Source organism: Microtus oregoni, unplaced genomic scaffold (genome assembly GCF_018167655.1).
Source record: "Microtus oregoni isolate MIOR12 unplaced genomic scaffold, Mior012 000005F_ref0000423, whole genome shotgun sequence".
NCBI classification, from domain to species: Eukaryota; Metazoa; Chordata; class Mammalia; order Rodentia; family Cricetidae; genus Microtus; species Microtus oregoni.
Genome location: NW_024543064.1, coordinates 39,747,579 through 39,760,897, shown reverse-complemented (window position 1 = coordinate 39,760,897; position 13,319 = coordinate 39,747,579). Strand labels below are relative to the sequence as shown.

At 45.5% G+C, this 13,319-nt stretch overlaps 1 protein-coding gene across 1 annotated transcript in view; it reads left to right on the top strand.

The window, feature by feature from the left end:
* The first annotated feature begins 311 nt into the window (after window positions 1-311).
* Window positions 312-13,319, top strand: part of LOC121448629 (calreticulin-like) — a 28,836-nt gene continuing 15,828 nt past the window's right edge. Inside the window, exon 1 of the mRNA XM_041652766.1 lies at window positions 312-420. Coding sequence (XP_041508700.1) covers window positions 312-420 — 109 coding nt within the window. The remainder of the gene's footprint in view (window positions 421-13,319) is intronic.

Below are 13,319 nucleotides of genomic sequence, written 5' to 3'. Positions count from 1 at the left end.
TATTCCAAAGTTGAGCAGGTCCACAGGACTCTCTAGAGACTAGCCTCAGCTGGTCCTGCCACTTCCCCATACTCTGGGGAACCCTGCCCCGTAGTTCCCTTGACATGTAGTCAGAGATCCTCCAGCACTCCCAGTTCGTGGTCCCCAACCATTGGCTGCAGCCTTCATTGCCGGACCGAGGCCACGAATGGGAGGCAGCCAGGTGCTGGAGCAGGTGATGTCAGCCTGAGCCCTAGGGTCAAGGTAAGAGATACACAACACACTTGGCTGGGTTAAACAGCTCTCTGAGACATTTCTGCAGGATTGTGGAGATGAAGAGTCTGTCGCTGCTGCCTCTGCTGCTGCTGCTGACCACCTGCACCTTGAGGGCTCAGGGGAAGCGCCGCCAAGTCTACTTCCGGGAGGAGTTTGAAGATGGGGGTAAGTTGTCCTGGACCAGAGCATCCCTGTTCCTTCTCACTCATCAGCTCCAGAGGAAGTCAGGCTAACTTTCCCCTTGGGAAACCATTCAGAACTAGAAGAGCCACAGTTCAAATCCAGTTCAGACCCTGCTGTGGCCCTGGGTCTGTGTTTGGATTCCTTCTCTAGTATAAGAGGCCAAAATAGATCTTGCAAGGTTATTCTGAGAGTTAAAGAAGGTAAGACGTGCAAGGTTCTGCACTTAGTAGGTATGCTCAACGCTGTTTCTGAAAAACAGAAGCAAGAGAACCCAGGGTAAAAGTGCCACTGCAGGTGAGGATAGCAAGACTTTCCACGCTATATGAAAGACTAGCGCTCCGAGGATCTCATTGCCCTGGGATGTCTCAGGAACATCAGGGGACTGGGGCAGGGCTACTTGCTTATGACATAGGGTTCCTTTGTTACTTTGATACGGTCAGGCTGGCCTCCAGCTCCCTATGTAGTTGTACGTCTAATCTTCCACACCCTGCCTCCTTGGTGCAGAAATTTCAGGCCTTTGTCGCCATGCCCAGTTTGTCCCCCATGCTGAAGAGCTAAGCCACAGCTTGGAGCATGCTAGCAAGCACTACACCAACTGAGCTGCATCCCCAGTGTTTGTGTGTGTGTGTGTGTGTGTGTGTGTGTGTGTGTGTGTTAGTATATGTGTGTGTGTGTGTGTGTGTGTGTGTGTGTGTGTGCATTTACTCAAAGGCTCAGTGACACTCTTTCAGGCTCCGTGTGCCTGTGTGTTTGAATGTGTGATTGGGGGAGAGTATAGTGAACAAAGCACTCGCCTAAGAATAAGGACTTTGGGGTTTCAGCTCACATTCCACCTTGAAAACGAAGACAAGCCCTTTCTGCTTTCTGAGGCTCTATTCCCTCATCTGTGATAATAGCATATCGAGGATAGCAATGTGACGAGTTAATTCAGAGGACAGACTGAATAGACATGGTTGGGGGAGCAGGGTGGGGCCTTCAAGGAGAAGGCAAAATTCAAACAGTGTTTTGAAGCACGGATAAGAGTTTCTGGGGACTGAGACTGACAGAAGTGAGTGGCGTGTTAGGGGGCTGGCAAGTGTACATGAGGCTAGAGAAGGGGAGGAGGAGAGAAGGGCTACCTCAGGGCGCTGCAAAGCCTGGTCTTTCTCAAGGAGAAATGGTCTGACCTGTGTCTTGGAAAAACACAGGGGGCGTACACATGAAGAGGGATTGTGAGCTGGGAGGAGCGGCTCACGCAGCACTGGGCTGCATAGCAAATGCCAAGTCAGATAGACTAGCAAGACCTAGATAAAGACCAAGATCTAGATTATAAACATAAAAATTAAATTAAAAGGCAAGTGTGGTGGTTCTTAGACCTATAATTCCGACCCAGCACTCAGAGGATACTCATGGGTTGGAGGCCAACCTGAGCTATATGGAGTTTTAGACCAGTCTGGGCTGCAAGTGAGACACTGCCTCACAATTCCAAAAATGACAAAGAAAAGAAGATTGTGAGGCCGCCCAAATTTGAATCTAGAGATGGACTGCCATCTAAGAGGCTGTTGGAATTTTGGTGGAAAGCAGAGGTAGTCTCAGGGCGGGATGATCAGAATCCAGGGGAGAAGACAGGAAAAGCGTTCAGTGGTTGGCAAGAAGCCCCTCAACCCCTGACTTGCTGTGGGGAACCTGTTCACCAAGAGCAGGTTGGTGGCCCCCTTTCCTGACTGACTTTTCAGTGAGCCCAGTGTGGTCACAGCGTCTGACCACTTGGTCTGGCTGGGACTCAAACCCTCATCCCTCCAGCCAGAAGCAAAGAGAACATGCATGGGCCTGCAGGCACATCCCCGGGGTCTGAGCTCCGCCAGCCCAATGTGGAAGGAGGGACACGCCCACGGGTTTTATGGATAAATGTTTCTGAAATGTTTCTCAGGGTCAGGAGAGGACTGGGTTCCAACCTCCAGCCCCAAAATGATTGGATGAGGCCAAGATTGTGAGCGAAGTAAAGCGGCCCTTCTGCCGCACAGTGAAGGCGGCTGCCGGGCGGCCCCTTCTCCAAGACGCCTTGCCTGCAGGCTCTGGGTCCCTTGACACTTTGCTTCTCCCGAGTCAACCGCTCACACTCCCCAGCTGTGTGCCTCTCTGATTCCCTTCTGTGCTTCGAAGTCTGAGCTGCCTAGGGATGTGCCCAGAGTAGGACTATAGAACGAAAGGGCTGGGTTTTTGACACACACACACACACACACACACACACACACACACAAAAATACCCTAAGAAAAAAGTGCAGGCACAATCTTCCCATCAGAGGACCAAAAACTAATTGAGGTTAAACACTTGTCTTAATAAGAATCCATCCAAAACATAATTACACCCAAAGGAGAGAGGATAGAGAGGCATGCTGAGGGGCTCGTTCTGCTGTTGAAGGAGTCTGGTTCATGGGGTCTCCCAATTCTGAAGCCTGCCCCCTGCTTATAGGGACCAATACTGTTCCAAGATCAGAACTGAGAAGATTCTATTCCGATTCAGAAGAGACTGATGAAAAACCAGACGCTCAGAAATTCATTCATACTGATGAAAACACAGCTGAGGTCCCTCCAGGGCTCCACTTCTCCATCTTCAGCAGACCATCCCCTCACTGGATTGTTTAGATATTTTTTTTTTAAGTCTGAGAATTATCTGTTATTCCTTAATTTTCTTTTTTTCCCTCTATCAGCAAGTCTAACAGGTCCTATCTCCAAAATATATTTAGACTAAACTGAACTTTGCCTGTAATTCCAGCAGCACTTGGGAGGCAGAGGCAGAAGGATCTGAAGTTCAAAGCCAGTCTCACTATAAAGCAAGTCTGAGGTCAGACTGAATTATGTGAGATCCTGTGTTAAAAAGCATCACCACCACTAAGAGCAAGAATAGACTCAGAACATGTTCTGATCAACCTCCAGCATCTATAATCTTCTCTCTCTCTCTCTCTCTCTCTCTCTCTCTCTCTCTCTCTGTCAAAGTCTCTCTACTTAGTCCTGCTGTGTAAACCAAGCTGACCTTGAACTCACAGCACCCTTCTGTGTATGGGTGGGGAAATTGAGCCCTGGTGAGGTAAGGCCATTTTCCCAAAGTTCCACAATGCACCAGTGGCAGAGATTCTTGTCAGTCCCGGGTCTTGTTCCTTCATAAAGCATTTGGCAGTTGTTGTTGAGAGCTGCCAAGTGTCTGGTGGCCAGCACACAATAATCCCAATGACCTCTGGGCCAACAGGAGCATGTGGAAACCCAGGACTTTCCCAGGGACTGTCACATTACCATAGGCTGGAAGGTTGACAGAGCAAATGGGAGAATCAACAGCACCAACAGATACGAAACGAAAACCAGTGGCCACAGCAGCCACCATTGTGACGATACAGAAGCTGGAATTCCAATGAGTGTCTGAATGGTGCGGGACTTACAAGGTGTGTGTGTGTGTGTGTGTGTGTGTGTGTGTGTGTGTGTGAATGTTAATTCTGCTTGCTCTCAGACTTGTCTGTGAAAACTTGGCTGGAGAGACATTCTGACACAAAGAGCCTTTGTACCCAGCTGGCAGAGACACACTGGGGACAGCCCAGTGGGGCTGAGGAACACCCTGCTGCTCAGGCCTCCGACTGATAAGCAATTGAGACCATCTGTGAATCAGGGACACTGGGACATGCTGAGCTTGGGGAAAGAATTGCCCTGGACAGATGCCCAAACCAAAGGGACCTGGTCCAGCTGGCCTTTTCCAGAGCTCAAGTACAAACGGATGGCGAGGAACTCTCTGGAGGCTGAAGGGATGGGGAGGCGAGAGTGGGGCCTTGGACGTGTGTGACTTCACATTCTGATTCTGCCATTTGCTTGGTGGGTGACCTTGTATAATTCATTAACCTCACTGATTTTTTTCTTTTATTTTAAACCTGTGTGTGTGTGTGTGTGTGTGTGTGTGAGAGAGAGAGAGAGAGAGAGAGAGAGAGAGAGAGGAGAGAGAGAGAGAGAGAGAGAGAGAAAGAGAGAGAGATCAAACCCGAAGTCTTGCATATGCTAAGGAAGTTCTCTGAAACAAAGCCCCTTCCCTGGCCCACTTGTCTGAGTTTGCAAGGACAGAGCTGGCCATCCTGACTTCCTCATGGCTGCAGTGAAAACGGAATCTTGGAGAGAAAGCCTGGAAACCACGTACGCTGGACCATAACAAGCCCTGCTCCATTCGGATTCCTTCTCTGTGGTGCTCTGCTGCTGTGGCCCCCCTAGAATGTGCCTCATGCTCTCCAGAGTGTCGGCTCAGCACAGAGGCTGGTCACTCCACCTCAAGCAGTACCTTAGCATGTTTAGTATTCTTCATAAAATTATAATTTCCCTGCTGTTATATTGCACATCGTAGCTTTACATTATTCTGTTAAACTTTGTTGTCTTTACCTTCAATCAGTACAGAAACTCCACGAAGGAAGGGATTTGATTATTTTTATTGTGCAGTACATATTGTCTCATAAACAAATGAGTCGGTACAGGAAAGAAATGAGGAGATTTGTTTAAAAAGATAGTTGTCTTGGTTAGATATCTGTTGCTGCGCTAAAACACCATGGCCAAAAGCAACTAGGGGAGGAAAGGGTTTGTTCCATCTTCACTTAAATATCCCAGTCCATCACTGGAAGGAAGGCAGGGCAGGGACTCAAGGCAGGAAGTATAGCAGAGGTTGTGGAGGGGTGCTGCTAACTGACTTGCTACTCCTGGCTTGCTCAGTTTGCTTTCTCAAACACCCCAGGACCACCAGACCAGGGGTGGCACCACCCACATGGGCTGGGCCCTCCCACATCAATTCATAATTAAGAAAATGCCCCATTGGCTTGCCTGCAGGTCACACTTATGGAGGCATTTTCTCAGTTGAGGTTCCTCTGCCCAGATAAACTAGCTTATGTCAAGATGACAAAACAAACAAATGAAACACAAAACCTAGGACGAAGGTAGAGGGTCTGGACAGTCTGCTCAGTTCATAAGGCGCTTGTTGCATGAGGACTGGAGTTTGGGTCCCCAGAAACAATGTAAATCTGGATGCAGCAACATGTGTCTGTAAACCCCAGCACAAGAGGCAGGGATGGTTAGGAGACAGGCACATCTCTGGAGCTCATTGGCCAGTCTACCTAGCTGAATTCATGAGTCCTATGTTCAGTGGGAGACTCTGTTTCAAAAGGTAGTGTGCACATACATGGCTACATACATCATACATACATAAGCACACACCAAAAAAAAAAAAAAGATGAAGCTGCTCCCGTCTCTCTTCTTGTTCAGTGTGATCTTTCTGGTCTGATTATTTTATTTAAAATGAAATAGAGTAAAGGATGGAAACACCACTACCTGTAGGGACCAACCAAAGGGCACGCAAAGGAATGAAATCTGGCAGATGGATGTGTTCCACTCTGCAGAATTTGAAAAATTAAAATATGTACACCACACCATTGACACTTATTCGGGCTTTCAGTGGGCAACTGCTTTAAGCTCAGAAAAGGCTGATTCAGTAATCACACATTTATTAGAAGTTACGGCATAGTATGCACTGAAAATTTGGAAATATCACATCATTTACCAGTTGTGATCCCAATCATCTGAGTAATTTGCCTCAAAGTTTTCTCTCTTTAAGTTCCAATAAGTGTTTGCATGTATTGAATCTCCAGCATGGAAAAAGATAATATTAATTGAGGTTGAAGATATAGTTCAAGGTCAAAGCACTTGCCTGGCATGTGTAATGACTTGGAATTAATCTCCAGTATAACACACACACACACACACATACCAGAATGAAACACTTTTTGAAGTGATTCCTAGTGTTCACACTGTGGCTTTATAATACCATTTGCCACTTGCAGGCCGCTAACTAGCACTCTTTACAGAGATGGTTACTTCTAGGGCCATGGAAGAGAACATACAAGACTTAGCCTTTTATACTTCCAAGAAAGTAAGAACATGGTGAAAAAAGAAAATAGCGGGAGCTTTCCAGAGAGCCAGAAGCCAAAGGAAAGCACATCTGAGGTTAAAAACCTTGGAGCGACAAAATAAATACTGTAGCCTGGAATTACAGCCGCAGGTAGAACATCCACTCCAGGAGTCCTGAGCAGTGCAGAGCTGACTGAGTGAGCTTGCCCAGCATCACACCATCACGTCAACAGTGACTACAGAACAATGACACTTGGCCTCTGATCTCCCTTCCCTGCACCTAGAACCCCTGTCTACTCTCAAGAGCAGTACCAGAGACTTTACCTGAAGGACATTCTACCAAGTGTTTGCGTGTGCCTCCAAGTGAAAGTCATCAAACAGGCAAAATCTGAGAGATGGTTAATACGTAGAGGAGCCAACTGAGGCACAGGGATTCAGTGTGGTGTGGTTCCTGACTGGCACCCTAGAACAGAAAAGAACTGTCAGTTAAAAACTAAGGAAATCCCAATAAATACAGCTCTTAGCTCCTTGCGGTTCAACAGGAACTCATTAGCTGTGGCAGATTAAACACAGGAATGTGGGCAGTGGGGACAGCGTGCAGGGCACACAGAACTCTCTAGAATGTCCTTGCAGTTCTGAGAGTCTAAAGATGCTTTAGAGTAGAAGTTGCATTTTAAGAAACAAAAAGTAGGGACCAAATGGCTCTGCAGGTAAAGAGCTTGCCACCAAGGCTGACCACCTGAGCTTGAGCCCCAGGAGCCACATGGTGGAAGGACAGAACCAGCTCCTGCAAGTTGCCCCCCCCCCCGTCCTCCACATGTACACGATGGCATGCATGCATGTGCATGCGCGCACACACAGAGACACTCACATGCAGAGAGAGAGAGAGAGAGAGAGAGAGAGGGAGGGAGAGAGAGAGAGAGAGAGAGAGAGAGAAAGATTTTAAATGTAATTTAAAAACAAAAGTAGGGAGCTGGAGAAATGGCTCAGCGGTTAAGAGCACTGACTGCTCTTCCAGAGGACCTGGGTTCAATTCTCAGCACAGACATGGCAGCTCACAACTGTCTGCAACTCCTATTCCAAGGGATCTGGCACCCTCACACAGACATATATGCAGGTCAAACACCAATACATATAAAACCCAACTTAAAAAGCAGAGGCAGAAGGATCAGATTCAAGGTCATCCTCAGCTACACAGTGACTTCAAGGCCAGAATCCCCTATCTAGCTGGCATAAAGTTCTTGGCAAGAATGTGGAGGTCAGAGTACCCTGTCTCAGAAAGGGGGGGGGGGGGGAAGGGGTGTTTAATAAATAACAACAAAAAACCCACTTCATTATTTCACCAAAAAGTTTTCTCTCCAAGGCTTAAAAAAAATCAGTTAGGCCGGGCGGTGGTGGAGCACGCCTTTAATCCCAGCACTTGGGAGGCAGAGGCAGGCGGACCTCTGGGAGTTCAAGGCCAGCCTGGTCTACAAGAGCTAGTTCTGGGACCAGCACCAAAGCTACAGAGAAACCTGTCTAGAAACACCCCCTCCCCCAAAAAAATCAGTTAGAAGAAATAAATTGTATTCTTTCTTTCTTCTAGTCAAACTCCTAAGAATAAAACTATATTAATCTCAACAGAACATGTAAATGAAAAGTTTACAATTTTAATGCAAAAAAATTCTAGAATTGAGCAGTCAAATCATGTCCCCTGATAGAATGCTATGCAACCACAAAAAGCATTTTTTTAAAGATTTTTTTAAATCTATGTGTTGTAAGTGTGTGTATATATATGTGTGCAAACCCTGTGGAGGCCAGTGTCCTGTTCTGTAGAGCAGGCTGGCCTTGAACTCACAGAGATCCACCTGTCTCTGCCTCCCAAGTACTGGGATTAAAGGTGTGTGCCACCATGCGGCCCGCACATTTTCTTAGTAAACTTGACTATCTGTTCCCTAGGAAATGCTGGATGGGAAATGACTTCCAGGGCCGGGAATGCTTGGTTGATAAAGTGCCGGCTTGGGAGCAACACCTCTAACATAAATGGAGGAACTACTCAAGGGTCTCACTCAAAGAGAATAGTAATCATTGTCTTATATTACATTCGTGTTTATTGTGGGAGTTCTGCGTATGCATGGCAAGTGTGTACTGGTCAGAGAGTAGCTTGCAGAAGTTAATTCTCTTGTTCATCCTATGGATCCCAAAATTGAACTCAGATCATCAGGATTGGTGGCTATTTCTTTATCCATCGAGCCATTTCACCAGCTTAAAAATTAGTTTTTTTATTATTTTAATTTATTGTGGTCCTAAGTCAATCTATTATTTGATAAACATTATTGTATACATACTTTCTTTGAAGAGGTTTTGTTTCGTTTTGGTATTTTGATTTTCTGAGTTAGCACCTTGCCTAACACACTGTTCTCCTGTCTCTCCTGCATCCTCTCCCTCTCTGAGCTTTTATGTGTTCCTTTCTGTTTGAAACACCCACACCTCATCTTTCCGCCGGTTCAGTTCTTCAGTTGCTGTGCTTTCTCTGGTGCTGAGCAGCCTATGATTTGCAGAATTCCGTTGCTCTGTGCTGTCTTCTGTAAATACTAGCCACTTGCTGCTTCACTTTTCTGTTTACTGTTCAGTCGATGGCTGGAATGTCTCTTCCACCAGGCTTCATGAACCTCCAGAGGTTCACTGGTCTTGGAAAGGGTCTAGTCAGACTCCTGTCTGTGTGTCAGGTGCCTGGCTCAATGTGAATGTTCAATGAATATTTGCAGAAGACGTGACTCTAGTATCAGATCTGCAATTGAGAACTAAGTGTCCACAAACAGGTCACTTTTGTCTCTGGGCCTCAGTTTCCCTATCTGCAATATGTAGAAGAAATGACCAATTAGTCATTCTCGCCTGAGCCTTTTCTGATTTTAAGATATTAAAGATTAAGAAGAAAAGCATTATGTATTAACGTGGGACTTTACTAATTATGTGACATTATTTTCCTAAGGAAAAGCTATTATTTTAGAAATATTTATTTTAGTACTTGTGTATGTGTGTCAGTGTAGGTATGTATGTGTGAAGGAGCCCTCAGAGGTCAGAAGAGGCATCCGATTCTCTGGAACTGCAGTTATAAATGGTTGTAAACCGCTGTGTGGGTGCTGGAAGATGAACATGGGTCCTCTGTAAGAGCAGTAAGTGCTCTCAACTGTTGGCCATCTTTCCAGCCCCAGGAGAAGTTCCTTATTTGTGTCAGGTGCGATTAGATAGACATTAATCAAATTACACACGAATTATAAAGTGCCATGATTGCCTCATCTCTGTTGCACACTTTTTAGCCTATAAAGGGCTTTTCACATACATGGCCTCAAGGGGAGTTATATAGTCTAGGGGTTACACACACAGATCTCCATGTTGCAAAGATCTGGATGCAAGTCTGCTTTGCTCTCTTACAAACTAGGCTCTTGAGCAAGATTCTGAGTTTCTCTTTCTTCATCTTAAATGGGAAAAAAATTAGGACATTCATCACGGGGCTATTATAAGAACACAGGGGAAAAAAACGTGTTCACGGCTTTCAACACAATGCCTGACATATGGCTGCTAAGTAGTAGCTATTTTCTATTTCTTAAATACTATTCATTCTGAAATCTATTTTAGTAGCTATTATTATAGTGTACTTTTTTTTTTTTACATAACTCTTTTCTTTATCTCTTCCAGAGGAAAGACGACTTTAAAATCAGACAGCTTTGGGATCCGCTCTTAAGTACAGCACTTACTAACTGTCCTAGTTAGGGTTACTGTAGCTGTGATAGAACACCATGACCAAACCAGCTTGGGGAGAAAAGGGTTTATTCGACTGACATGTTCACATCGCTGGTCATCACTGACTGAAGTCAGGACAAGGACTCAAGCAGGGGAGGAATCTGGAGGCAGGAGCTGATGTTGAGGCTATAGATGGGTGCTTCTTACTGGCTTGCTCCTCATGGCTTGCCCAGCCAGTTTTCTTTCAGAACACAAGACCACCAGGCCAGGGGTGGTACCACCCACCATGGGCTGGAACCTCCCACTTCAGGGACTAATTAAGAAAATGTCCTATAGGCTTGTCTGCTTATAGCCAATCTTATGGAAGCATTTTCTCAATTAAGGTTCTCCCCTCTCAGATGACCCTAATTGTGTCAAGCTGGCATAAAACTAGCTAGCACCCTAGGTGCAAAATGCAAACAATGAAGCAGCATTGTCTATGAAGATGGGGTGAAGTTTTCCAAGCCACGATGACTTCATTCAGAAATAAACTCCCTCTATGAAAATGGGATAATATAATTGTTCATCAAGACCTGTCAAACACTGAGACATTGAGAAAGACAGGAAGACTTCGGGAAGTGTTGGGGAGGAAGAATTTTAATCTCTCCCCTTTCTGAATTTTTTATCTTATTTGCTGTTTGTTTGGCACTGTGTGGAACTGAGGACGAAACCAGGGTCATGCTAAATGAATACCCTGCTACTGAGCAACATCCCTGCCTCCCTTTTAATTTTAGTTTTTAATGATATTTTTCCCTCAATCTGAGAATTCAATCAACAGATTATTGGGAAAAGCATAGATACTTACTAAGTACTTTTTTTGTAATCCTTGTCATAGCCTCCTTTCTGTTGCTATAAATAAAACACCATGACCATCCAGGCAGTGGCAGAGCATGCCTGTAATCTTAGTGCTTGGGTGGCAGGTGGATCTCTGAGTTCGAGGCCAGACTGGACCACAGGACAGCCAGGGCCACACAGAGAAACCCTTGAATTGCTCTCTCTCTAAAACACTCACCATAACCAAAACTGCTGGAGGAAAGCATTTATTTGGCTTATAGGTTACACTGTCAATCATGGAGGAAGCCAAGGCAGGAATCCGAAGCAGAGACCATGAAAAATGCTTACAGATTAATTCTCCATGGCTTGCTCAGCTTGCTTTCTTATACAACCCAAGATCACCCGCTTGGGGTGGCAGTGCCCACAGTGGCCCGGGTCTTCCTGTATCTATTATTAAACATGAAAAAGCCCCACAGACATGCCCACAGGTCTGATGGGAGATTCTTCAGTTGAGGTTCCCTCTTCCCAGGCGACTCTGCTTTGTGTCAAGTTGACCATACTAACCAGCACATGCATTAAGTGTGTAAGCATCTTTAAAAGGTTAATGCAGATGAGATTTTTAAGTATATTAATACAGGAGTCCTCCTAAAGAAATAGAGAATCAATGAAGAAGCTGAACAAGCAATCACATGCACTGAACTAGAAAAGTAATAGTAAGTTGTAAATTGTGGTGAGGTGAGCTTGGCTGGAGTCGAAAAGTAGATTGGTATAGAGGTGATCAAGAAGCTAAGGTCTGCGTGTACAAACTGCCATGGCTTCTGCTTTCTGTCCTTGACAATAAGAACTTTCCTTAGTTTAGAGAGGACACTTCACACGGAGATGGCATTTTTGCTTTTAAGAAAGAGATCAGACTGATCTTGGACCTACTCTTTTCTTTCTTTCTCCTTTAACTTATTTTATGTGTATGGGTGTTTTGCCTGCATGTATGTCTCTGTACCACATGCACATGGTAACCGTGGAGGTCAGAAGAAGACATTGGATCCCCTGGGACTGGAGTTACAGACAGTTGTGAGCTGCCATGTGGGTGCTGGGAATTGAACCCAGGTCCTCTGCAAGAACAGCAGGTGCTCTTAGCTGCTGGATTCCTGCTCTTTTTAAAGTGTTGTTATTCAAAATAGGCATGATACCATAGCAATGTATTTTGGAGATCTCTCTCTCTCTCTTTCTCTCTCTCTCTCATTTTTTGAATAGACTCCCACTGTATAGTCCTGGTAGTGTGTGCTTGTAATCCCATATCCCACCTTATAGTACTGGTTGTGTGCCTGTAATCCCAGAACCCAAGAATCTGAGACAGGAGGATCTTTATGAGTTTAAGACTGTCCAAGGCTACATAGTGAAACCCTGTCACCAAAGGGTCAGGATACAGTAGAATGCTCAGTTAGCAAAGTGCTTGCTATACTTCATGAAGACCTGAGTTCAGTCCTCAGTGCCCACATAAAAAGCCAGGCATGATGGCATGTGCTTGGTAGCATAGCACCAGGAGGCAGAGACAAGAGGGTGCCTGGGGCTTGACGGCTTCCCAGTCTAGTCTAATCAGCAAAACCCAGGTTACAGTGAGAAAGTCTGTCTCAAAGTAAGGAGGACAGTATCTCAGTAAAAACACCTGAGGTTGACATCTGACAATAAATAAACACATGTTCAGTGTGCACTTACCCAACCACCTGCATTCATGCACACACATAGATACAGAGAGAGAACACAAGCAAGCTAGCTGAGTGACCGAGTGTGGTGTTATAGTTTGCAATCCTAGTACTTAGGAAGCAGAGACATAATAAAGATCAGGAGTTCAAAGTGAGCCTGGATTACATGAGACCCTGCCAAAAATAAAATAAAAGATTAGAAAGGCCAGGCCAAGCCCCTGGGTTTCCTGAGAAGCCATTGAATCACCTGACTTGGGCCTTTAGTAGAGGACCTGACACCACCAGCTCCTGGTGTTTCTTATGACTGCCTGCTGAAGTGAGGTTTTCATGGAAGATGAAATGCATTGCCCTTACCCATCAGGCAGTGAGCATGAGAAACTCCATTCCGAGGCAGGCGGAGGTGAACTAAAGGCTGCCCTCAAAACCTCTATCTCAAGCTGCCAAATTGCTCTGTGTCTCTGGGACTGTGATTGGGCCCAGGAAGTAGGAGTCAGCAACTCTGAGGCAAAAACTCAGAAAGACAGTGAGTGTTTGGGTGGAATGCCAGGTCCTCAAAAGAATGCTTCTTTGTCTGCATGCCACCTATGCCAAAGCAAAACACATGCATCAGCATCTTACATCTGCAAGAGAGTCTAAAAAGTTTAAGCAACAAGAAAGGGCTATGTAGAGACTGTTCATGATCATCTTTGCTAATTCAGGAAGTGTGAAATGTTTTGTGAGTCTCCTTCCTTAGAAAGCAGGTTT